Source organism: Mesoplodon densirostris, chromosome 3 (genome assembly GCF_025265405.1).
Source record: "Mesoplodon densirostris isolate mMesDen1 chromosome 3, mMesDen1 primary haplotype, whole genome shotgun sequence".
NCBI lineage: Eukaryota > Metazoa > Chordata > Mammalia > Artiodactyla > Ziphiidae > Mesoplodon > Mesoplodon densirostris.
In genome coordinates, this window is record NC_082663.1 from 26,502,074 (window position 1) to 26,527,100 (window position 25,027).

The 25,027-nt window shown below is 39.4% G+C and overlaps 1 protein-coding gene across 6 annotated transcripts in view; it reads right to left on the bottom strand.

The window, feature by feature from the left end:
* Nucleotides 1–25,027, bottom strand: part of DROSHA (drosha ribonuclease III) — a 129,465-nt gene that overhangs the window by 51,654 nt on the left and 52,784 nt on the right. For 5 of the 6 annotated variants that reach the window (XM_060092754.1, XM_060092758.1, XM_060092757.1 and 2 more), the window contains 7 exons: nt 20,339–20,508; nt 15,675–15,799; nt 13,968–14,067; nt 11,968–12,075; nt 1,782–1,889; nt 656–794; nt 257–317 (listed from right to left, as the gene is read on the bottom strand). In XM_060092754.1, the coding sequence (XP_059948737.1) occupies nt 257–317; nt 656–794; nt 1,782–1,889; nt 11,968–12,075; nt 13,968–14,067; nt 15,675–15,799; nt 20,339–20,508 (811 nt within the window). Of the gene's footprint in view, nt 1–256; nt 318–655; nt 795–1,781; nt 1,890–11,967; nt 12,076–13,963; nt 14,068–15,674; nt 15,800–20,338; nt 20,509–25,027 lie in introns of all 6 variants that reach the window. The other variant, XM_060092756.1, reaches the window with a different exon arrangement.

A 25,027-nucleotide genomic window follows, 5' to 3' on the forward strand; every position in this document is an offset into this window, starting at 1 on the left:
GAATAGGTAAATCCATAAATATTGAACATGGATTAAAAGAAGACTGGTGGATGTCCAGGGCTGGGCAGGCTGAGGGAAATGGGGAGTATGGGGTTTCTTCTGGGGGTGATGATAATGCTCTAAAATTAGACAGTGATCATGGTTGCACCGTTTTGTGAATAAACCAAAAACCACTGAATTGTACACTTTAAATGGGGGAATTGTATGGTATGTGAATTATATCTCAACAAAGCTATTATTAAAAAATCTACTTTACCTTGAGGGAGTTGGGTCATCTTGGCCAAGGCGTGACATAATATTTATTAAGGTGTTAATTCCTATTAAAAAAAAAATCACAACTAAATACTGTAAGAAGAATTCTAGGACCATCATATGACATGTAGAAAGAAAATTATCTATCTCATCCCAATTTGACTAGCATGTCTACAAGTCTGATCAACTTAGTTACTTAAAACACTTGACAGGAAAAAGAAAATTTTCTCACAAATTCATTTACTCTTATCATAATGCTCTGCTCAAAGTGAATGTTATTACATATGGGTCAGGAAACACTAAAGAAAGAGAGAATGAAACAGTCACCAGGGAACCATTCCTGGTGGGGATTTAATTTACAACAGGAGACAGAACAAAACAGGAGAGTGGAATCCAAACATACCTTTTTTCCGCATGTGCATGTGATGAACTTTTCTATCTCCATATTTGGGTTGCCGAATTCCACAGTTAGACAAAGAATTCCTGGCATGATCAGGATTCATTCCAAAATTTAAGTGATGACTTGGGTGGGTCATGGCCAGCTAAAATTTCAATGAAATAAGTTCAGTCTTAAAAACTCAGCATAAAAACAAAAACAAAAACAAATTCAGCATACAAGCACCATCTTTTTTTTTTTTTTTTTTGTGGTATGCGGGCCTCTCACTGCTGTGGCCTCTCCCGTTGCGGAGCACAGGCTCCGGACGCGCAGGCTCAGCGGCCATGGCTCACGGGCCCAGCAGCTCCGCAGCATGTGGGATCTTCCCAGACCGGGGCACGAACCCGTGTCCCCTGCATCGGCAGGCGGACTCTCAACCACTGCGCCACCAGGGAAGCCCCAAGCACCATCTTTAAATCATCTCAAATGAAACAGGAAAGAGGTCTGTTCATCTAGTCAAATTTTAAGCCCTGATCTTTCCGTCTTATTTCCTCCAGTGTCAAATTTCCAAAGCTTTGGTGCAAGCTCTTCTAAACAAACCTAAAAAACCACATCTTTCAGAGAAGAATTAGAATATGGCAGCACCTGGAAAGAAGAGCCATAAAGGAGGAAAAGCTGAAAGAAGCGGTCAGGTTTGACGGGCAAATTTTAGCTTTAGTCTATTTCTTTTTTTTTTTTTTTTTTTGCGGTACGCGGGCCTCTCACTGCTGTGGCCTCTCCCATTGCGGAGCACAGGCTCTGGACGCACAGGCTCAGCGGCCATGGCTCACGGGCCCAGCCGCTCCGCGGCATGTGGGATCTTCCTGGACCGGGGCACAAACCCATGTCCCCTGCATCGGCAGGCGGACTCTCAACCACTGCGCCACCCGGGAAGCCCTAGTCTATTTCTTTAGGGACAGCATCAAAAAGAAAAAAAAAAAAGTGAGAAAAAGGGTTTGAAAGTGGCAATAAGAGTAGAGTAGTGGAGAGAGCTTTGTTTCTAAACATCCTCATCATCTCCCAGAACAGAGAATCTCAGTGCTCCATTTGTAACCTGCAAGATGAATTACTCCTATCTTGTTATTATATGAATGTACAGGAGAGTAATTCTTACCTGTAACAGACAACGATCTTGGAAAGTATATCCTATCAACTTGTCCAGATGCATTAGGCACTGGTGGTAGCGAATATGATGAGTCAAAACAGGCAGCATCATGGCATGCTAGGAAAAAGCGTATTTCAGTATGTTTAACTCTATAAAAACTTACTAAAAACACTTCATCTATTTCACAACAAACAAGGACCATCTTTACATCCTAAATTCCACCTCACAAAGTCCTGAAACAGTTTACTGGCTGCATGGCATCCTGGCATATCCTCTGTGAGGGGTGGTGGACTACAGCCGTTAAAGATACGGTCTCTAGAACCAGAGTGCCTGGGTTCAAATCCTGCTCTGTCACTCATTCAACATGGCACTCAGGGCAAATTATCTAACCTCTCTGTTGCTGTTTCCTCACCAGTCAAATGAAGACAATCAGTGTAGCTACTTTCAAGGACAGTTAAAAGGATTAAATGAGCAAATACAAAAAGCTGCTTAGAACAAGGCCTATTGGCCCCCATTGAAGTAGGAATAGCCATGGTTCATCAGTACCCAGCAGGGTAACCTTAAGGAAGTCATAAGAATTTCTGTGTCTCTTTGTCTATCTTTAATTCTAAGGGAATGGATTAGGACTCACAAATTCTGAAACTTTGTCAGTGTCAAGACACTTCTGAGAATCTAAGAAAAATGAATCTTTCCCCAGAAAAGTGCCTAAGTGCACAAACATGCAAAAATTGTATGGAATTTTAATGAATTCACGGATCTCTAAAGCCCATCACTATCCTCTGGGTAAGAACTTCTCAGCCAGATGATCTCGAAAGGCCATTCTAGGTTTAACACTCAATCTAACATTATAAGGACAACTTTTATAAAACCACCAATACAGTTAAATCACCTGAGGATACAGAACTTTTATTTTTATTTCACTTTTCATTTGGCTATAGATTCCTTATTGGGAGATTTCATGGAAAGCATATCTGTTTCTTTTTTTTAATAATGTTTCCCTAGAACTCAAGAGAATGAAGAAGTCATTCTTATTCATCAGAACCTGGAGGATGGGCAGAGCCCATCCCAGAATGACTGACATGTGCTTTATATCATTTTAGTCTTTGAAGTATTTTAAGCTGGCATTATTTAAAAATACACGATAATGGATTTGCTTGAAACTACAGAAATCAGTTTCCTGTATTAACTTATAAAGAAAGATTAGTTCTCCCAAAAAGGATCTCTAATCAACAGAAAGTCTTTCTTTCCAGTTCAATTCAATAAATACATATTAAGCACCTCCACGGGTAAGGCTTATATTAGTTGTGGAAGAGAAAAAAGATGAAGACACTCTTTTTGCTCCCAAGGGCTTCTCAGAGATATGCCATTCTGATTCAAATTATTGGCATTTTGTCCACTTCGTTTTGATAAGTGCTGTATTAAAAAACACAATAATAAACAAACTGTGCGGCCGAAGTATAATATAGTTTTCCAGGCATTTCAATTGCAGGGGACTCAAGGGTGTTGATGCTAAGCACACAAGGAGGATGGGTCATGAAGACTATGCAGTGTAACTACCTTTCTGAAGTATGAATTCAAACTGGTGTTTTAATACCTCCGGGAAGAGATTAATCATTACCTGTTAAGAAAACAACACTACCTTTAGAGTACTCTGATTATTAAAAAATTATCATTAGTCCAAATCTGTCTCTTTGGAGGTTTACCCCTTTGAACTTAGGTCTACCCCTGGAAAAGAACAAAAACCTTTACTTATGTGAAACAGCTGTGAGTCCCTTCGCCGCTTCCTCTAAACTTGCTCCAAATAGAGCCAGTTTCTCTTTCCAGGTATGTTTCTTGTGACCACCATGGAACGGTATATATGACCCATGTCCATCTTGTATCCCTGACAAACAAGTCTCAAGGTTATCTACGAGGCTCTAGCTCAGTTTTTTAAATTATCAATTTTTGACATGTTAAAATACACACAATCACTAAGCATCTCCTCCCCACTCCATTCATGCCTAGAAACTGCTTTCATTTTTAAAAGCTCCTTTGGAAGACTGTAAGAAAACGGCAGTGCACAGTTTTTAAATCTATTCAAATTCTCCACTAAAAATGAGCAACCAGGATAGCAAAATAGAACTGTGAACAATAAATACATAAAAACTAGATGACAAGGTATCCCCATGAATGCCAAAATAAGTGTGGGTGAGGACAAAGACCTGTGTGTGGTCTCAGCATCTAAGAGAGAAAAAACACAGGGAGAGCAGCAGGGCTCCTGATGACCCCAAGAATGGAAGAGCCCCCAAATTAACATATATTCACTGGAATTGTGGCCCAAACTGGAGAGGGCTCTACAGAATCCAATTCACTGGATGAGTATAAGAGGACAGTCTAACACTGTGGGAGAAGCCTGGGCCCTAAAAATGCTCAAAATTAAAAACTCAAGTTCCCTTCCAGGGTAAAGCCCCATGGTGTAAAGAAAGTGCTAGGAGTAAAAGCCACATTTAGCAGGAGAGAAACAATAAAGGGCAAAGGGCAAAAGAAAGAGAATGTCCAGATAAAAGTGGAGGAACAAAACAGATGCAGCAGATCTCATATAATGAGCACCCACCCCCCATTTTTTTAATCACTTTGCAAAAACAACAGAAGGAGAGGCTCTAGAACTATGAGAACTATTCTGCTTTACATTTCCTTCTAAAAGTACAGGAAAATAGGGACTTCCCTGGTGGTCCAGTGGTAAAGAATCCGCCTTCCAATGCAGCGGATGCAGGTTTGATTCCTGGTCAGGGAACTAAGATCCCACATGTCGTGGAGCAACTAAGCCCGCATGCCACAACTACTGAGCCTGCGTTCCTCAACTAGAGAGCCTGCATGCCACAAACTTCAGAGCCCACGCCACAACTAGAGAGAAAACGGCACACTGCAAATAGAGAGAAGCCTGTGCACCACAAATAGTGAGAAGCCCATGTGCCGCAACAAAGAGCCCGCATGCTGCAATGAAGATCCCTCATGCCGCAACGAAGACCCAACGCAGCCAACAAAAATTTTTAAATAAAAATAAATAAATATTTTTTTAAAGAGCACAGGAAAATATTTCACTTATTTAACATGATTTAACTTAAAAAGCAATGGAAAAGAATCATGATTAAATCACACTCAAGGATTTTATAAGAAAATAGACGAAAGGAATAGAACAAGATACCTCCGATAATAAAACGCCAGAAAAACATGCCAATAAAACCAATGAAAGCTGTAACCTATTATTTCAAAACAAACTAAATTAAGAAAACAATAACATTTATAAGGAAAACTATTAATAAATACTATATTAATTCAGAAATGAGATGACTGGAGGAAAGGAAGATTTGAAAAGTGATAAAACTCAGGAAAAAGACACAGAAGGAAATAATGATTTCAAGAATATAGACTAAACAGAAGGAACACAACAGCATATTAACCAATGAATAGTGCCTTTGAGAAATAAAAGATGGAAAAAAGAAAAACTTTTAGAAAAAATAAAAATCAGAAAAAATGAAGGATTTAAGAGAAAATGATAGATATGGAAAATAAGCAAAGAAGATACAAGATGCATATAATAGGAGTCCTTATTAAAAAAAAAAAAAGAAATCAAAACAATAGAATAATGAAATAAGTAACTCAAGAAAACTTTCCTGAGACGAAAGACAATGTGAAAGTATATATTGAAAGGGCACACAGCATATCTGAAAAAAATTAATCAAAAGGAGCTGAGACATATTCTAGTAAAACTACTGTTAGTTTTTAAAGAAAAAAAAAATCTTTGGACACTGAGACAGAAGGACCTAAGCTGTTCAAATGCATGTTGTTCAAGGGCCAGCTGTAGCAGATAGTAGTTATTTTCATTAACAGACAGTGGGATACACACATATAGAAAGAGAGGGAGAGGAGGGAGAAGTTTAATTATACAATAAAGGTAAACATTAGAACAAAAATATAATCTTTCCTGGGCTTCCCTGGTGGCGCAGTGGTTGAGAGTCCGCCTGCCGATGCAGGGGACGCAGGTTCGTGCCCCGGTCTGGGAAGATCCCACATGCCACGGAGCAGCTAGGCCCGTGAGCCATGGCCGCTGAGCCTGCGCATCCAGAGCCTGTGCCCCGCAATGGGAGAGGCCACAACAGTGAGAGGCTCGCGTACCACAAAAAAAAAAAAAAAAAAAAAAATATATATATATATATATATATATATATATATATATATATATATATGTAATCTTTCCTAAATACAAAAAGAGATATGGAAAGGAAAAAAAGGCAAATAAAATAGACCTCGTAAGTGACCACAAAACTTCAAAACAGTTTGACAGAGGGGAGACCACATATATCAAAAGAGAGAGAGAGAGAGAGAGAGAGAGAGAGAGAGAGTGTGTGTGTGTGTCTATTTGCTTATATTAAAATGGGAAAAATTAAATCATTTCTAAAAGATGGTTACCTTTGGGGTGGGAGGGAAAGTGGCAAGAACAAGGTGGAAGCAACAGAGATAGAAATTAGATTTTTAAAAAACATAATTGCATTTGTAAATATGAGTTTGGAATCATGGTAAATATTCTACATAATTATAAGACAATATGTAATTTTTAAAAGGAACCTTTAAAATCAAAAGTAAAATAAAATAAATGAATCTGTGTATCCAGTTTGTGGTATAAGCACAAATGACCTTAAAACACGGTAATCTGAGTGTGCATGCCTGGTGGGATATAGCTATAATCACAGACAAAAAGACCCCAAACAAACTACTTCCCATAATCATATTGTTGGTGGTGCCATTAATACTGTTATTGTAAGACTACTGTTTGTGTATGTATTATGGAATAAATCGAATGAGAAATATTTTTGGTTTTGTCCTATATGGGATTTGTACTTCAGCATAATCAAATAGCTGGTGAGGGGAATATTCTTTATAAAAGTATTCTGATAAATGCAGAAGGAAAGACAGAATATCACTTTGGCAACTCCTAATGAATTACTGGGCCTAGGTAATGATCCCTCAATAACTAATAACGTCACACACAAAAAAGAGAGACCAGGGACTTCTCTAGTGGTCCAGTGGTTAAGACTCCATACTCTCAATGAAGGGAGCCCGGGTTTGATACCTGGTCAGGGAACTAGATCCCATATGCCGCAACTAAGAGCCCATGTGCCGCAACTAAAGATCCCGCGTGTCACAACAAAGGTCCCACATGCCACAACTAAGACCCAGTGCAGCCAAATAAATAAATAAATGTTTAAAATTTATTAAAAAGAGAGAGACCACACTACTCCCTATGAAAAAGTCCTTCAAAAAAAAGAAAAAAAGAACTTTAAACTCATCACTGCTGTCCAACAGAAGTTTCTATGACGCTGGAAATATTCTATATCTGTGCTGTTACAACAGACACTAGCCAGAGGTATCCATTAAGTGCTTGAAATGTGGTGAGGGCAACTAAAAACTGAATTTTTCATTTAATTTCATTTTAATTAATTTAAATTCAAATAGCCATGTGTGGCCAGTGGTACTGTATTAGATGGCACAGGATTAGATCTAACTACCAATCTGTAGGAAATACAAGGGACAGAAACACGTGTTAAATGACCCCATAAAGTTGCAATCAAGGAAACCCTGATCAGAGCTTAGGAACTCTACAGAATACCTGATCCAGTTTCTTCCACAATAAAAATTTGCAAGGAAAGCAAAGGGAGAAATGGAATGAGAATCCACAGTTTAAAGAGACTTAAAAAAACATCAACTAATCACAAAGTATGGATCTTGTTTGTACTCCATTTCAAACAGGCAAATAAATTTAATAGGCAATCGGGAAAATGTGAACATTGACTAGCATTTGATATTATAGAAATGTTGTTGATACTGTTGAAACTGACTGATGAGTCCATGGAGTTCATTATACTTTCCTCTCTAATCTTGTATATTGATATTGTAATATTGTAATATTGATATTTTTAAAAATAAAAGTATAATAATAGTTCTCTATCAGGCCAGCTAGCTTTTAAGCAAAATCTTCTTCTTTCTTCACAAGAAGCATTACTTCTCCAGTAAAAAAAAAAAGAAAAAAAAATCAAGTCTCTCACATGGTCTAAAGATTTTGTTAACAGTAACTGTGAAGCCATATGCCTCTCAGAGGTTCTTCCTTTTTTCCCCCAAGTTTTAACTTAGAAAATACTTCCTTCAATGTGTTGTCCAAAATCTCTTAATCCCTAGAGATGTTTCTTTTCACTGTTTAGTCATCACCTGCTAAATCACTGAGCAAGAACATCAGTTAGTTTGATAACACATGGCAGGCTTCCATCCCATTCTAGATAGTCACTATAGGAAAGCAGCCAGCTATTAATCAGTCCAAATACAACTCTGTCCACTCAATACAAACACCAGCCATAACGTGTAGTTCATCAGGCATCATGCCTCCTCATAAAAATAAGGAGTTGTAGTGTCCTCCAGTTTTGCATGAGCCTCATACTGGTTATATGACTGTCCTGACGCAGATTATTTGCTCCTTTTTTTGACATCTCTGTGTGTCACATTTATTCATCCTTCAATCTTGTGATTCAGTTTATTGATTTCCATGGACAATCTCCTTAGCTTAGCATAGGGCACAGGTACCTACTCCTCTAAGACACCAATTCAACTTCGGTGTGCAAAACCCACTTTTTTTTTAAAGTTTTTATTTATTTATTTATGGCTGTGTTGGGTCTTCGTTTCTGTGCGAGGGTCTTCCCTAGTTGTGGCAAGTGGGGGCCACTCCTCATCACGGTGCGCGGGCCTTTCATTATCGTGGCCTCTCTTGTTGCGGAGCACAGGCTCCAGACGCGCAGGCTCAGTAATTGTGGCTCACGGGGCTAGCTGCTCCGCGGCATGTGGGATCTTCCCAGACCAGGGCTCGAACCCATGTCCCCTGCATTGGCAGGCAGACTCTCAACCACTGCACCACCAGGGAAGCCCGCAAAACCCATTCTTAAAGCACAGATACTGTAGCCACATGATACCTTTTCTCCTCTTCCGAGTCATAATGCTGAATTTCTCAGCCTCAGTTTGGTTTTAATTTCTGCTTTTTCTTCCATATTACCCGGAATTCACTCTAACAAGCAGTAACACTGAGAAAATCTTTCAATCATTTCTCTGTAAATATGGTTCAAGTCTGCATTTAGTTCACGTGTAATTACAGGTTACTGGACCACCCGTAGGTTTCCATTCCTCCTAACACTGATTGGGGCATCAGGTAGAATTTTCTTATCTCCTAACAACCCTTGCTGTCTTCTCTGGTTGGGAAATTACGCTTCTAGAGTGAGATGCTGGTCTTTAGGTTGCTCTGCCTTAGATTCATCACAATAGTTTTATCGCCAGTGGCAGCCAGACAGCATCACAAGGCTTTCGCTGGCAACCCACTAGCAATTATTACTAACAAAAAGTAGGTTCTACACCAATGAACTACCAAATAGAGGAAAGCTCTCCCTGCCCCCACCCAACAATTTGAGAGCTGCACTCAGCCTTTTTCTCTTAAAATTAAGTATGAGTCCATTTTTTCACAGGCTTCAGGGTTATTCAGAGTATTCAGTGTATAATTTCATTTAACTGCTCTTTCTCAATCAGATTCTTATTCTTCATTACCAAAAATACTAAATGCATTTATTTTGAATGTTTTAAACTACATTATTACATGCTACCTGCCATCTTATTTAAGGAACACACACAAAAAAGAAAACATTTATTCTGGGATAAGAAATTAAATATAGTTAAGAGCCAATGTTACTTGTAAAAAAATAGGAGGAGAATGGAAGCATGGCTTTGAAACAGATGCCAGTTTTCTGTGGAAGAACAGGAGTCCTCCAGATGGAGGAACCATTATTAGATCAAGAAGTATTGGGCTTCCCTGGTGGTGCAGTGGTTGGGAGTCCGCCTGCCGATGCGAGGGACACGGGTTCGTACCCCGGTCTGGGAGGATCCCACATGCCGTGGAGCGGCTGGGCCCGTGAGCCATGGCCGCTGAGCCTGCGCGTCCGGAGCCTGTGCTCCGCAACAGGAGAGGCCACAGCAGTGAGAGGCCCGCGTACCGCAAAAAAAAAAAAAAAAAAAAAAAAAAGAAGTATTAACCTTTGCCAGAGTTTTAATCAGGTCCATTTTCTCCAACCACTTAGTCAAAAGAACTGATTGAGTGTGTTTGCCTAACAACCTCAAAACAGAATGTAAAATATAATATACAGAGAGAGAGAGAAGATAACCGAGTCCTCAAGCTGCTTCCAATCCAGCTGAGGAGCTATTTGTGTCACAGCTGAAGGACAGAAAACGGCAGGGGAACATATCATTCAGCACCCCTTTGTTTTACAAAAACAAAGGGTAGAAAGAGCTCAATGCTTTTCAAAAAAACTGTGTTCAGCGGAACAAAACTGCCTTAAGGACTGCTCCACAGGGTGGGAGAGAGATCTCGTACAATGGGATGGATACTCCCTTCATACCCACCACTCGCCAATCAGTTGGGTTTTTTTTTATCTTTTTACAAACTAGGGTGCCACAGGGTTTTGATTAAAAAAAAAAAAAAAAAAAAACAAAAACTTCAGGGCTTCCCTGGTGGCGCAGTGGTTGAGAGTCCGCCTGCCGATGCAGGGGACACGGGTTCGTGCCCCGGTCTGGGAAGATCCCACGTGCCGCGGAGCGGCTGGGCCCGTGAGCCATGGCCGCTGAGCCTGTGCTCCGGAGCCTGTGCTCCGCAAGGGGAGAGGCCGCAACAGTGAGAGGCCCGCATACCACAAAAAAAAAAAAAAAAAAAAAAAAAAAAAAACTTCAAAGTCAACCTAAAACACAAGTTTAAAAGCCACTGAACTAGAAGAACTCTCAGGTCCTTTCCAGTTCTTCATGCTGCTCAATGTTATGCTCTCAAACAATCAACTTGGACTTATCACCACGATTACCAGATTTTGAGCAGATTGTTGAAGATTCCACTCATTGTTCTTATGTCTTAAGACATTATGTTGGAATTATGGTGTTGTGTTGGTTTTGGAGAAACACTAGCAAACAGAAAAACTGGGTGATAAGGCTCCAAGTGGAGCTAAGAAAGAATCAATGGAAGTATGTGAGTCACTTCTGAAAATACTTACAGTACAAAAAAATACTGGTCAATTGGCAAAATAACTGAGGACTTGGTGGATGTACTGGCTACCACTGTAGATGATTATTTTCAAACTATTTAGCAATACTGCATCAATAGCAGTTCATCCTAGCACAAAAACATTTAGCTTCACATGGTAAATGAATGACATAGCAATTCCTTCAATGATACGATTAAATTCCACGGTTCAATACAATAATTAAATGCCAACATTGATTTTTTAAAAGAAAACTCATTATGATGAAATGAATACCTAAGAGTATCTGAACTTATTACAATACATGCTACCATCACAACAGATAAGTGGCAGCCTGGAAGTATTCTTCCCAAAGGCCGAACATAGCAAACTGCATTACCTGACTCCAGCCTGGGTAATCATTTCCTTTACTGTAATTCCCATGGAGTGCAACCAGTATCAATCATAACAAAAGAATCACGTGAAGAGTCAAAGAACATGCTCAGTTTTGGGGACCTCTAGTCTGGTAAAAATTCCACCCATAAGGAAAACAAAAATACTTATTAGTGAGCCAGTTATATATATAGCTGATATGTTCCTCTATTAAGTTTACCCAAAGAAAAAACATTATCATTTGGCTCAAACATGAAATGTATACTGTTTCTGTTCATAAATGCCTTCCGTTCTCTGCAATATAAGTCTGAGTCATCAGCCTGGAAAGTTTGTACACACCACCTTCAGGGAATCTGCCGGTAGAGCTGCTGGAGGATCTCTTTTGACAGGCACCTACGCACGAGCTCAAACAGGCAGACGCATTTGAAGAACAGACCTGCCTTCATTCAGTGTACAGAGACAGAATTGAGCATTACTAAGTCAGTGCCTCCCATGCCCCCACTGTGCACATGCACAAGCACACACACACACACACACACAACAAAACAAGACAACACGAAAACTGACACAAAAACAAAACCCAAATGACAGAAAACAATTTATGGTTGGTGTTCCATTTAGCTACAGGTAATATGTTCCGCATAAACTTCTCAAAATTAGGAAGACTTCAGTGCCAGAGGCCTTTTAAAGGAAGAGATGTTTGGGTATAATTGTGTTCTTAGAAGCGTCATCACCTGACAGACATCAGAACGGATGCCAGTTTTCCAGAATCCTTGGCTACTCAGCTCCACTGTTACTTCTCGCCTCATGGTATTCTTCTGTCGTATTTTTTGGAGCGCTTCCTAGAAAAGACCCCATTATGATGAGTAACCTTTAAGTTCTAAAGCAGTCCTAAGCCAAACAGCAAGCATTAGTAAATTAGCTGGATTCATTCACCCTTACATTCAGGTAGTCAAACCTCTTCTTGCCAAATTAGATTAAAAAAATAATAATAAAGGCCTTGGGGATAAGCCAGCTTTTCCTGGTAAATGGATAAGAAAAAAATTAAACCAAATCAACTACTCTGGCAAGTTCAAACAAAAAATGCCCTTTTACTGAAAAAGAAACAAAATGTGGTGTTTGGAATTTGAAATCAGCATGTAAAAATTATATTTAAATCAAGCCTTATGCTAAGCATTTACATATAAGACAGACAATCAGTAAATTAACCAGAAACCCATGTAATTGTCAAAGCTGTCTTCCAATTTGCAAACCCTTGCAGCAAGGGTACATTTTATTTAAAAAAGACAGTGATCCAAAACTTCTGCAAGACATAAACAGGAACTGACTCTTCCCTTTTATGCCGCCCTTCAAACAATTAATGATAAAAAATAACTTTATACTTGGACGCTTATTCAATAAAAATCTCATAGGAATTCATAATTACAACAGGAACCACCACCACCACCAGCTCCACCATTGATTAAGTTCCTACTACAGGCCAATACCACTGGAGGAAAGTTAAATGGAGTATTTCCAAGTCCATACAACCACCTTTTTCCCTGGGTGCACCAACAGAGGGACATCTCAGTCAGCCTCTCTTGGCCTTGGTTCTGTCCTTTATAATGAAGCTGACTAAGTCACAGAAAGTGATGAGGTCAGAATTCAAACACTTTTGCCAGCTTCAAAACCTTGCTCTTGGGACTTCCCTGGTGGTCCAGTGGCTAAGACTCTGTGCTCCCAATGCAGGCGGCCTGGGTTCGATCCCTGGTTGGGGAACTAGATCCCGCATGCATGCCTCAACTAAGAGTCTGCATGCCGCGGCTAAGAAGTCTGCATGCAACAACTAAGAGTCTGCATGCCGCAACTAAAGATCCTGCATGCCACAATGAGGATCCCGTGTGCCGCAACCAAGACCTGGCGCAGCCAAAATGAATAAATAAATACTTTTAAAAAACAAACAAAAAAAACCCCACCTTGCTCTTACACTGTGGCAACAGAATAAAACCTTACTGAGACAAAATTTATGTTGATACTGAATCCATTTATTCTTAAAATTAAAACTAAAACACAAATGATCCTAGAATACAGATAATACTACCCATTAGTAAAGAAATATGGATCTGGGATATAAAACCTTAGAAAATCAGTTCACCTTACCAAACTAACAGACATATGGAAGCCAATCTTTTACAAGCTTAAGACCACGAAATTTGAACAAGTAATACTATGTGCAGCCTAATTAATGATAAAAGGCTGATCCAGCACGTTTTAAACTTTAACTTCTATAGAAGCTATATTTATTCCCAACTTTCTTTAAAAAACTGGCCTTTTTAGGGGGAGAAAATGGTCCCTTAGCTACTAAAAGATGAAAACAATCAATCAGCATACTAATGTGAGGAGGGGAATAAAGTGTGATTTTTTTTTTTTTTTTTTTTTTTGCAGTACGTGGACCTTTCACTGTTGTGGCCTCTCCCGTTGCGGAGCACAGGCTCCGGACGCGCAGGCTCAGCGGCCATGGCTCACGGGCCTAGACGCTCCACGGGCATGTGAGATCTTCCCGGACCGGGGCATGAACCCGTGTCCCCTGCATCGGCAGGCGGACTCTCAACCACTGCCCCACCAAGAAAGCCCTAAAGTGTGATTTTTTTTAAGTTTCTTTCCATCTTATTCTAGAAGTTTGGTGTAAAAACAATCTCAAATAAACCTGAAGTGCATCACCATTAGTCACAGGAGAACAGGGTCCAATACCGACCTCCCTCTGTGCCAGCTTCTGCTTGTCAGTTTGTTTGACTTTAGGGCTATTTGCTAGGAGGTGGCGAAGTTTTACGTAACTCTTCCACAGTTTCTGGTACCTAAGGAAAAGGACAGACAGACACCTCAGACAAAAAGAAGGCAAATCTAAAGTGCAATAAAGCCAGGTGTTCTAACAGGCCTGCTCAATCATAAATGTATTCTTGTGAATATCCTTAATGGTAGCAGACCTTCATTCTAAGGAAGGATGTGATCTGGGGGGTGCTGAGGAGGAGGATGACCTTATTAAGTTGACTGCTGCCTACATGGGTTGAAAATGAGGTGTCACTATACAGATGAATCTCTCTGGAAAAAATTCCTAGGGAGACACACAAAAACCGATAGAAACATGTATGGTTTCTCATTGTTACCTCTTTGAAAGTAACACATTTTATTTAAATATGTGTTTTCTGATGTTTGTTGAAAGACCTCTTACTTAATAAAGATACTGTCCATGTCCAAAATGCCTTCACTGAAAGTAAAAGTTGGAGAGTATTAGAAAAGAGAACCCCCTTTGAGACAATACCCAAGCTACATAGCTACGGACATCCATTTTTCCACTGGGAAGGGAAAAAAGACAAATGGTATATATCAATTTATATATGCCATGACAAAAATAAGCATATTTGTAGCCAAATATGTTATAACCTGGATCACAGTTAAAGCATCCTGAAAATGAAGAGAATATGAAGTCTTCTATCCGTTCACACTCCTGCCATCTGAGAGTCCACGAGAGCCTAATCACATTCTACTAACACTTTTCTGAAAAGAAGGGACTTTCCAAAGATTTTCTGTCATACTGAAACTGCTCCTTTCTTGGCCTTAGCTGGGTGTCTCCTTTTTGATAACATTTTTTTAGAGAATGGAGGAAAGAAAGAAGTACTTACACAGTGCCTGGTTCACTGCTTCATACTTTTATCCAAAGGGGGGAAAAAAAGAACAAAACCCTTTAGCCTCTTCTAATATATCAGCCAGAATTGGATTAATGAATTGAAAATCTCCCATGCCCTTTTCTCCCATTATGAATCCTTTAAAAAAATTAAATCAGGAGGCGGTTTGTTTGTTTAACAAGGCAGAGAATCCAAACACTCCTGAAGAATATAATGGTACTATTTCCATTCCCACACATCTTCGTTTTCTCCCAGCAAAACACTAACATGCCAGTTGGAAAGTAACATCAATTCTAAGAGTTAGAAGTCATGGCTTCTCCTTCCAATACAACCCTTGACTTTGCATGGGATGTTGGGCTCTTACTAAGATGTCCCCAAAAAACAGAACTCTGCGTCAATGTGGCAGTGCTAAGAACCAACATGGTGCTACTTTCCTCTAGAGGGCACTGAAAAAAATAAAAAAGAATCATAACAGTAAGTACTATAATGATGGATAAAGGAAAAGTTCCTTAAAGGTTAAAAACAATACAGGACTCATATTGACCAAGACTGCCAAGGATAATCTATTGAATAATAATTTCCTACAGTCAAACATGTAGAGAACATAATTCTTCAGGAGCTACCAAAACCTGCTTCCTTTGGTAACCTGAATTTGGAAACATGGCTCATTTCAGGTCTTAATTTTTAAAAAGAAAAAATCCACTAAAGGGGATTCCTCGCTAATTCAGCTGTTAGTAGAAGGTGAAATTGGCTAAGACAAACACTGAAAAATATCTTACTGTGGGTCTCCAGCATAACTCAACTGTGCAGGGCGTATCCCAAAGTGGACGATAATAGGAAAAGTAATCACATCGGGGTTGAACTGTTCACGATCCAGTTGATCGATGCGGACAGAGCTTGGTTTCTAGAGAGAAAAATCAAAGCCATTTGTTCCCTTAAGAATTCTTTAAGTATTGTCTTTAATCTAAGTAGGGAAGAAAGTAATCGGATTTTTCCCTAGGAAAGCCTCATCCCCAAAGGGAAAATGTCATTTAAAAACCCTTCAATCATAGCAGCTAAACTATATAAAAACTATAATGTCATCCCTATAAATGAGTCTGTGCCATTTGGCATCATGAACAATGATTTTGTCCTTGTTTGCCATCCACATAGAAACCTTTAACAATTAAACTTTTGAAAGGACACTTAGGCAGATGTAACTTTTCCTTAACCTCTCCAAAGGCACAGAGGAAGTTTTCCACATGACCAGAAAGAGATATGCTGGCTTATTCTGCTTTAATTTCACATTTCAAATGAATAGCTTATTTCTACTCAGGAGGCACAGACAGATGCCTCTATATAATTTTTCCCCCATTAGTTCTCTGTGTACCTTGTGTATTCCTTTAATTCTATACCTTTAAATTAAAAGGTATGGTGGTACAAAGACCAAATAGTTAAGCTTCTCTTATTATGTCCATGTAGGCCATTATTAAATTTTAATAGAGAGCTTCATATGTCTTTTTTTTTCTCGTCTAATAAAAAAAGTGAACAGCTGGTTCCTTCTTAAGTTACTTAAGTATGAGGATCCATTTATAAAATATCTTTCATCTTGAAAGCTTAAGTTTGTGAAAAGATGGTAAAATCACAGAGAGTATCCTTTAGCAACCTCCTTGCTTATACTCAATGCTCAGAGCAGTCCCTAATTAGAAACTAAATTCTTACTAAGAGATTGTGGGGTCTTTGGCACAGTTGCTTTAGAGCCAAGGCTATAGAGTTGATCCCCATGGAGGACAATAAGCTTCATTCTGTTGAACAGCTATGCCCAACAACTATGACTTGTTTGTCCAGGACACAGGGGTTTCAATGTTAAAACTGGAAAAGCCCCCAGCAACTGGGACAAGCTGGTTACCCTACGCACAACCATAGTCCTAGTCAGCCATCTGACAACTACAAGTTGGTGACAAAGTAAAAAGATTTGTGTAAATTCATCTACATTAGTGAAAAAACAACTTAGACCTCAGTTTTTAAAGAATATTTCAATGTCATTTAACAGTCAAAATTTTACTAGCATCTTGAAAAGTTGACCTCTGCTCTCAAAATTAATAATTGGAGAAGATTTTGGTCACAGAAAACCTAAGATAAAATTATTTAAATGGCCATCAACAGTAGCAACATGTTATTTGGGTCTAAGAATTGTTTCCAATATTTTATGCATTAAAGCAGCAGAATTCATTTTTAAAAGAGGGATTGCACCACAGAAAAATGCTAGTGAAGTATTCATGTTTTCATGATTTTAAATACCATGCTATGGTATCAACAGAGGAAACAGTGATTTGAAATATCTATAGTATCTGTAATTTATAGGGGGAGGGGATGAAATAAGTTCTAGACTTTGGCCACACCCTACAGTATCTATCACACCATTTTTGTAGAAGAATAAAAAACATTCTCGCCAATGACCAAAGTATTCCCCAGCAGAGGCAAAGTACCTAGGGAGGGAGATTAATTCTCCTAAGTTCTGCAGCAATAAAGTACTTAATGTGACCATAATGGTTTGGAAATTTTAATAAATTCCCCAATATCCTTACCATTGGGCAATCTTCCAAAGCAAGTACTGCAGAGGATGAAATGTGGTGCCATGTCTATTCTGCCCTATTCTCAAAAGGATCTAATGAAAGCATGTTTTATTATACTGAGTTTTTCAGAATATTTTTCTCCTTTACACTAAGACTAAATACTAAATACTAAAAAAAGAAAAATAAATAATTAACTTCAACATGTCCCTAAGCTTGGCACCCAAACTTAGCTTTCTTAATTTATTTCCAATTACTTTCCAACATAAACCCTTCACCCTAACCTGTGGTTTCCTTATTATCTTTAAAACTGGCCATATACCATCTCAAGTATGTACATTCAATTGTACCAATAATTTATACAATTTCTTGATTCCTTAAATACCACAGTAGAATGTTTATGAAGAATGCCTGGCAGCCCAGCCCAGTGATCTCACCAAAAGCTACAAGCTTTCCTGACCGGCTTTTTCAGATTGGTCCATTGATTCAATAATTCATCACAAACTCCTTTCATATGGATATGCTGTGAGTTTGCAGCTGGACAAGCAACATATATAATCTATATACTTCACTAGCACCTGGCTCATGTAGTAGTCCCTCAACAACTGAGTTGAACGATGATCATGGTAATGGAGTAAATATCTTCTATGCCACTGGCTCAAAAACAAGCAAGGAGTGAACCAGAAGCAACTGGGGATTATTTTTTTTAAACTACAGATCTTTGAACCCCATTACGTGGAGCATATGGGGTGGGGTGCATCAGGGCATTCTTATATTTTCAAAAGCTCTCCGGGCCTCCCTGGTGGCGCGGGTGGTTGGGAGTCCGCCTGCCGATGCAGGGGATGCGGGTTCGTGCCCCGGTCTGGGAGGATCCCATGTGCCGCGGAGCGGCTGGGCCCGTGAGCCATGGCCGCTGAGCCTGCGCGTCCGGAGCCTGCGCGTCCGGAGCCTGTGCTCCGCAGCGGGGGAGGCCACGGCAGTGAGAGGCCCGCATACCGCAAAAAAAAAAAAAAAAAAAGCTCTCCAACTGATCCTAGGATCTTAGGAAATTTTAACCAGGCTATGGAAGAAAGCCCCAGGATGAAAGTGTTTCCACAGTAAATCATGGGATTCTTCAAGCAGACCTACCAAGGTGAAAAGGCACGTCTCCCACCACCATCACACCCACGCATCCTCTGACCCAACTGTAAAACTGACAGAAGAAATGTAAATTTGTGCAACTGTTCAAAGAAAAATTAAGTCCAGAGTCACACCTACATAGTACTATGACTTGTATACTTCTTTTAAAGTTACTTTAATAATTATTTGTGTGGCTAAACAATATAACAGTAAAAATTGTGTAACTCTTTTAGTTTTAAACGAGTTTAATGTTTAAATATGTTTTATTAAACTTTCACTTTCTAGATTTGTTTAAAATAATCAGTATTAGTTGGAATATTTGATTTGCAAATAGCAACATTTTACTTGTGCAGATGTTACTGTCATGCTACAACAAGTTGATCCAGAGTTTTTATTTTTATGAATCAAGGCTATTAAACAATTTGGCAGCCTTTTAAAAACAACAGCTTTGTTTAAATAGACTATTCTGTTTCTTTACATAGAAGTATTTTAATTCTCCACTTTTGGACAACTTTATCCTGATAAGATGCCAATATATAATTATTTTATGAAATAACATTTTAGACAAAACAATTTTTTAATAAATATATAAAACAGCATATTCTTTGTAAGAGAAAACTACTTATCTATTAATTCTCTGCTTTGATTTTTATATTTTTACCTCAAAATAAACATTAGAAGCAAATTTTAAAGCCAAAAATTTAAGAAACAAAATGAATAAAATGGGAAATATTTGTAACAATTATGGCAAAGAATCAATAAAAAAGGACAAAAACCACAAAAGAAAGTTAGACAAAGGATACTGATAAGCCATTATCAGAAAAAAAACTTTAAAGGTCAATAACATTTAAAATATCAATTTTTGCTAGAAACCAAAATAAACAGAAAACTGAACTAAAGTATCAATTTTTTTCCTACCAAATTGACAAAGTTTTCTGTTAAACTAGTATAACCGTATGAAGGAATGGGCAATCTCATATACTCCTTGTCAGAGTGCAAATTCTACAACCCTCTGGAAGGTAATTTATAACATGTACCAAAAGCCTTCAAAATGTGCATACCTTAAGGAATTAAATGGACACATTCAAAGATAAATACATACATATGTATACATGTTTACACACATATATACAAATTCAACACAGCATTATTTGTTATAGCAAAAATCTGGAAGCAACCTAGGTGCCCAATAACAGGGGGCTAATTAAATAACTTAGGGACATTTTTTTTATTACACGCCTAAAGAGATTTAAGACTAAGGAAAAGTAACAACTTTGGGGTGGTTGTTCCTGGAAGAGGATAAGAAGGAAAAGGTCTGAATGTTAATATTTAACAGTATGATGCCAATTTTGTTTCAAAACAATATGAAACATGTCTATTCTAAAGAAACTAGAAAAGTGAATAGTATCATCTCTGGAGAATGGAACTATGGGTAATTTTTATCTTCATTGGGCCGTTTTTCTATTTTCCTAATTTTCTATAGTGAAGACATATTACTTTTATACTCAGCAAAAAATTAGATCTGAACATATCTAAAAACTTCAAAATTCTCCATAATAATCAGAATAAATTTACTAAGCAGATGAAATTACTACTAAATATGCCTACATGATATTTTTCTTATTTACTAAATATTTAAAGGAAAAAATTACTCAAAGTACAAGAAGCAATGAGTACTTAAATCTTTAAAAATGTTCTGTTATCGTTTCTGCAAAACACTCAAACCTGAAACGAAGGTGATTCAGTCTCTGACTGTCAACACCAGCACATACCGTCCCAGGGTTGGTGACAATCATGCCTTTGCATTCTTCCGCATATTTCTGCCACTCAAGTTCTTCCCACTGAAGCATATTGGCAATCTCCTCTTCGGGAACCAGGGCTTTGCTACACCGTAATAAGTAAAGGAGGATCTGGTGCATGGACAGTACTTCCTTTCCTCCGTCTTAGGTGACAGTGGAGAGAGAGGGAAAAATAAGGCTACTCAATTAACAGCCAGTCATCCACCCAATAAGGAAAAACAAGACAACGAGAAGAGAGCATTTTTAAAAAGGTAGTACAGAATTTACATCGTTAAACCTTTGTTTAACCAGGTGCTAAATAATAGGAAAGCCATGTGTTTCACTGATGAACGGTGCTCATAAACTATCTTATTTACTCAAATGGCAACAACAGCATTATAAATGATAAAAGGCCCAAATGTAAGGTAGGAATATAAAAAAGGTGCCTACCTAAATACATTTAAAACCACCTAATGTAAAGACCACAGTTTATAATATGCAGAACCGTGTTATGTTTTAAGTATTTTAACGCTCTTTACAGGGTAACAGATGAAAGCTCTTTGACAGTGATGTTACTGATTTAAGGAAATTCTAAGCTTTTATGAGATATTTATGGATGTTTTCAGTAAGCTATTGTTGCATTATGGCCTAGTTTTTTGGTGCTAATGTGCTGCACCTGCCATGAGGAATCGAGCTAAAGAGCTTGTACTAATATCATGAGGATCATTACGGAGTGCGTACATGGAGAAAATACCAAGTACTCTGAGACTTACAGAAGCATATATTACCAAGTACAGAGGATAAAAACAACAAAGAAAATAAATAAAACACCTTGGAAAAAATCAATTAATCTGGTCCTTGATGAATCAAAGACATTGATCTAATGTGAGCATTAATTTCAGATTCACAGGCTTCTGCCTTCTCTTTGGGCTTAGCTTCTTGACCAGCATGTACAACCACCTTTTCTCTGCCTAGTCCCACCCAAAGGAGGGACAAGAGCCCTGAAGGTGTAGAGAACAATAACTACCCTCCCCAGGTCATGAGACGTGCTGGGAACAGTGGTATAGGACCAAACACTTCATGGAGAAACAAGGGGACCAAGATGGTGGAGATGGGCAGGAATAAACGAGGGGGTCCTATTTGTGCTAGATAGAAGAGTTCATGGCAGCCAAGGAATCTGGGATGCTAGAAAATGGAAGAAAATAAAAGATTTTAATTCAAGTTGCTATGGGCTAAGAACTTAAGCCTACACATCTAAGAGAGAAGACAGTAAGGATCAACATTTCTTTTTGATCTGTGTCTTTCTATCTCAGATGCTGCTCTGGAATTAGATGGCATTGCTGCTACAGGGCCACTATATATGTAGGAATGCATTCATTATTAATCTAAATATGCATTCATTCATTCAATAATTACCAAGCACCTATCATGTAGCAGGCCTAGGAAACACAGCTGTGTTAAATAGCCAAAACCCCTTATGGGCTTCCCCGGTGGTGCAGTGGTTGAGAATCTGCCTGCTAATGCAGGGGACACGGGTTCGAGCCCTGGTCTGGGAGGATCCCACATACCACGGAGCAACTAGGCCCGTGAGCCACAACTACTGAGCCTGCGCGTCTGGAGCCTGCGCTCCGCAACAAGAGAGGCCGCGATAGATAGTGAGAGGCCCGTGCACCGCGATGAAGAGTGGCCCCCGCTTGCCACAACTAGAGAAAGCCCTCGCACAGAAACGAAGACCCGACACAGCGAAGTTAAATAAATCAATTAATAAACTCCTACCCCCAACATCTTCTGGAAAAAAAAAAAAAAAAAAAAAAACCTTATATTCCAGTGGAGGGAAAGATACAAGAAAAAACAACTACATAATAATAGATCAGAGATGACCGCTATGAATAAGGATCAAACTGGGCAACTGCACATAAAAGGGTGGTCAGGAAAGGCGTCTTTGAAGAGGTGTCATGTGAGCAAAGACTTGACAGAAGCGGAGGAGCCCCTTGAGGCTACCTGGGAGCAGGGTGTCTTGGGTAGAAAACATAGCAAAAGCCCTAAGGTGGAGTGGGATTGACGTGTTCCAGGAAGTGCCAAGAGGCCGGCGTGGATGGAGTGAGGAGGAGGAGAGCGTAGGGGAGGCGGCAGGGAAGTCAGATCTCGCCGAGCTTTACAGAGCGCGGGAAGCGCTCTGGATCTGACTCTCAGACGGGAGCATGGTTTCCACCATCATGTGCCAGGCACTATGAGCGGTCCCATGTAGCAATTACGGAAAAAGAAAAAACAAACCAAAACACAAGCTCTAGGCCTTCAAGAAGCAAGTTGGCTAATGATGACTCATCACAACTGTTCCTAGAGGAATCTTTGCAGATAACATTCTGAAAACAGAGCTCTCTTAAAGACACAGAGTCTCTTAAAAAAAAAACTGTCTAAGAAGTAACTAAAGTACAAAATACAATCAACCCACATGAGGACATGTTCTACCTACCCTTCATATTATTGTTCACAGCAGTAAAAATCTTTTATGCCTCATTACAAAACATCTGCCTTAAACACAGGAGTCACCTTTGATTAACAAATTTCCATGGTTAAGGGCATATTTCTCAGTCTGTCTCAATAGAAATTTTAATCCGCCTACACGTGACATGTCTTTCTCAATCAGTGATGTTCCCCTCTTTGCTATGGAGCCCAGCATAGTCATAAGGCCTACCTGTCCGTCTGAGCCCACGGTAATCTCTGCTTCTAGGGGGGCCTGAAGTGAGCAGGTGGACAAGAGAACTCTTAAAGTCAGAGTAAGTTGACTTACACTTGCACATGTCCACATACAGAGCAGCAGGGATAAAGAAAACCTGGAGAGCCCCGAGAAGAACTGCCACACTAACGAGATTCTAGGCACCAAGGAAAGAGTAAAGTAGTATTTAGATTGTAATCATTATATTTGTTAAGATTACTAAAAAGCACTGTAAGCCTATAAGGATACATCAGGAGTCTAGGATACTATAAGCAGAGTGTTGTTTTGTTGCAAGGATTAGAAAAAAACATTCAGATTTTATTTGGGGAGGTTGGTGCCTGGTGGAAGGAGAAAAGATATGCAACTCCAGGTATACAAACTGGCGCCAGAATCTCCCCACAAGCAGTTACAAGTGGCTGACTTCAGGGCACTTCAAATAAAAGTGAAAAGGAGTAGGGGCGTTGAATTTAAGTGAAAACAATAAAAAACTCAAAGAGCTAGTGGGAGGGGGTAACACTTAAACCTACGATCCAAGGGCACCACTCAATTTAGGAGAAGAATACCTGTGAGAGAAAGAAGGAAAGCCACTGAATGCTTATGAGAACGGATCTACCTAGATTAGGTGCAAAGCTGCTGATGAGGGAGGAGAGTTTTATAGCAGCACAGAACTAGAAATAATTTTTTAAAAAACATACACACATCAGGTGCAAAATTGGTAATGCTGAAGGAGAAACTGTAAATCCATGTTGAAATCTGCTAAATATTTTAAATAGCAACTAAAATCTAAAAAGATAGATATTTACCAATGTGAAAAAGTAGAAACTCAGGACAGATAACCTGAAGTGAAATCCTTACGGAAATATAAGGAAAAGTAGACATGACTAGAAAGTCCTGCAGAGCCCACGGGGCAAGGGCTGCATCCCTCACACCCAGCAGGGCAAAAAAAGACACTCCAGAAATATTTGTGGAATGACTTTCTGAAGCGGATAAATAATGTGGCCACTTGCTCGCAGACTGCCATGAATTTACTAATGTTAATGAATTGGCTCTTTTGGTTTGTCTGCTTTGCTTCATGTTTATGTTGGGGATTTATGGAACTATGTCACTGAGGGCTAGGAAGTAATCTTTATCTCATTGGCTGAGATAAATAGGACATGATATAAATGAGAAATGAGAGTGGGTAAGCTAAGGTTAGCAGGAATTCTGCCAGCACTGGGACTGCAACCGTGACAACGGTTCATTATTCGGGAAGAACTGGAGTTTGTGTTTCGGGGAATGAATCTGGACAGTCATTAATGAACTGACAGACTTTATAAACTGTTTCTTAGAGACCCAATTCTCTCAGTTTATATTGCTTGATTATTTATATGGCTATTGGGGGGAGGGGAAATTTGTTAGGGAATTTGTGTTAAGAATACAGCTGGGGGACTTCCCTGGTGGCACAGTGGGTAAGAGTCCGCCTGCCAATGCAGGGGACATGGGTTCAAGCCCTGGTCCGGGGAAGATCCCACATGCTGCGGAGCAACTAAGCCCGTGTGCCACAACTACTGAGCCTGCGCTCTGGAGCCCGCGAGCCACAACTACTGAGCCTGCGCTCTAGAGCCCGTGCTCTGCAACAAGAGGAGCCACCGCAGTGAGAAGCCCGCGCACCACAACGAAGACCCAATGCAGCCAAAAAAATAAAAATAAAATAAAATTTAAAAGAATACAGCTGGTTGGGGCTTCCCTGGTGGTGCAGTGGTTGAGAGTCCGCCTGCCGATTCAGAGGACACGGGTTCATACCCCGGTCTGGGAAGATCCCACATGCCGCAGAGTGGCTGGGCCCGTGAACCATGGCCGCTGAGCCTGAGCGTCCGGAGCCTGTGCTCTGCAATGGGAGAGGCCACAACAATGAGAGGCCCGCGTTAAAAAAAAAAAAAAAAAAAAAGAATACAGCTGGTTAAACAAGTATTTCTCAAGACTGTAAC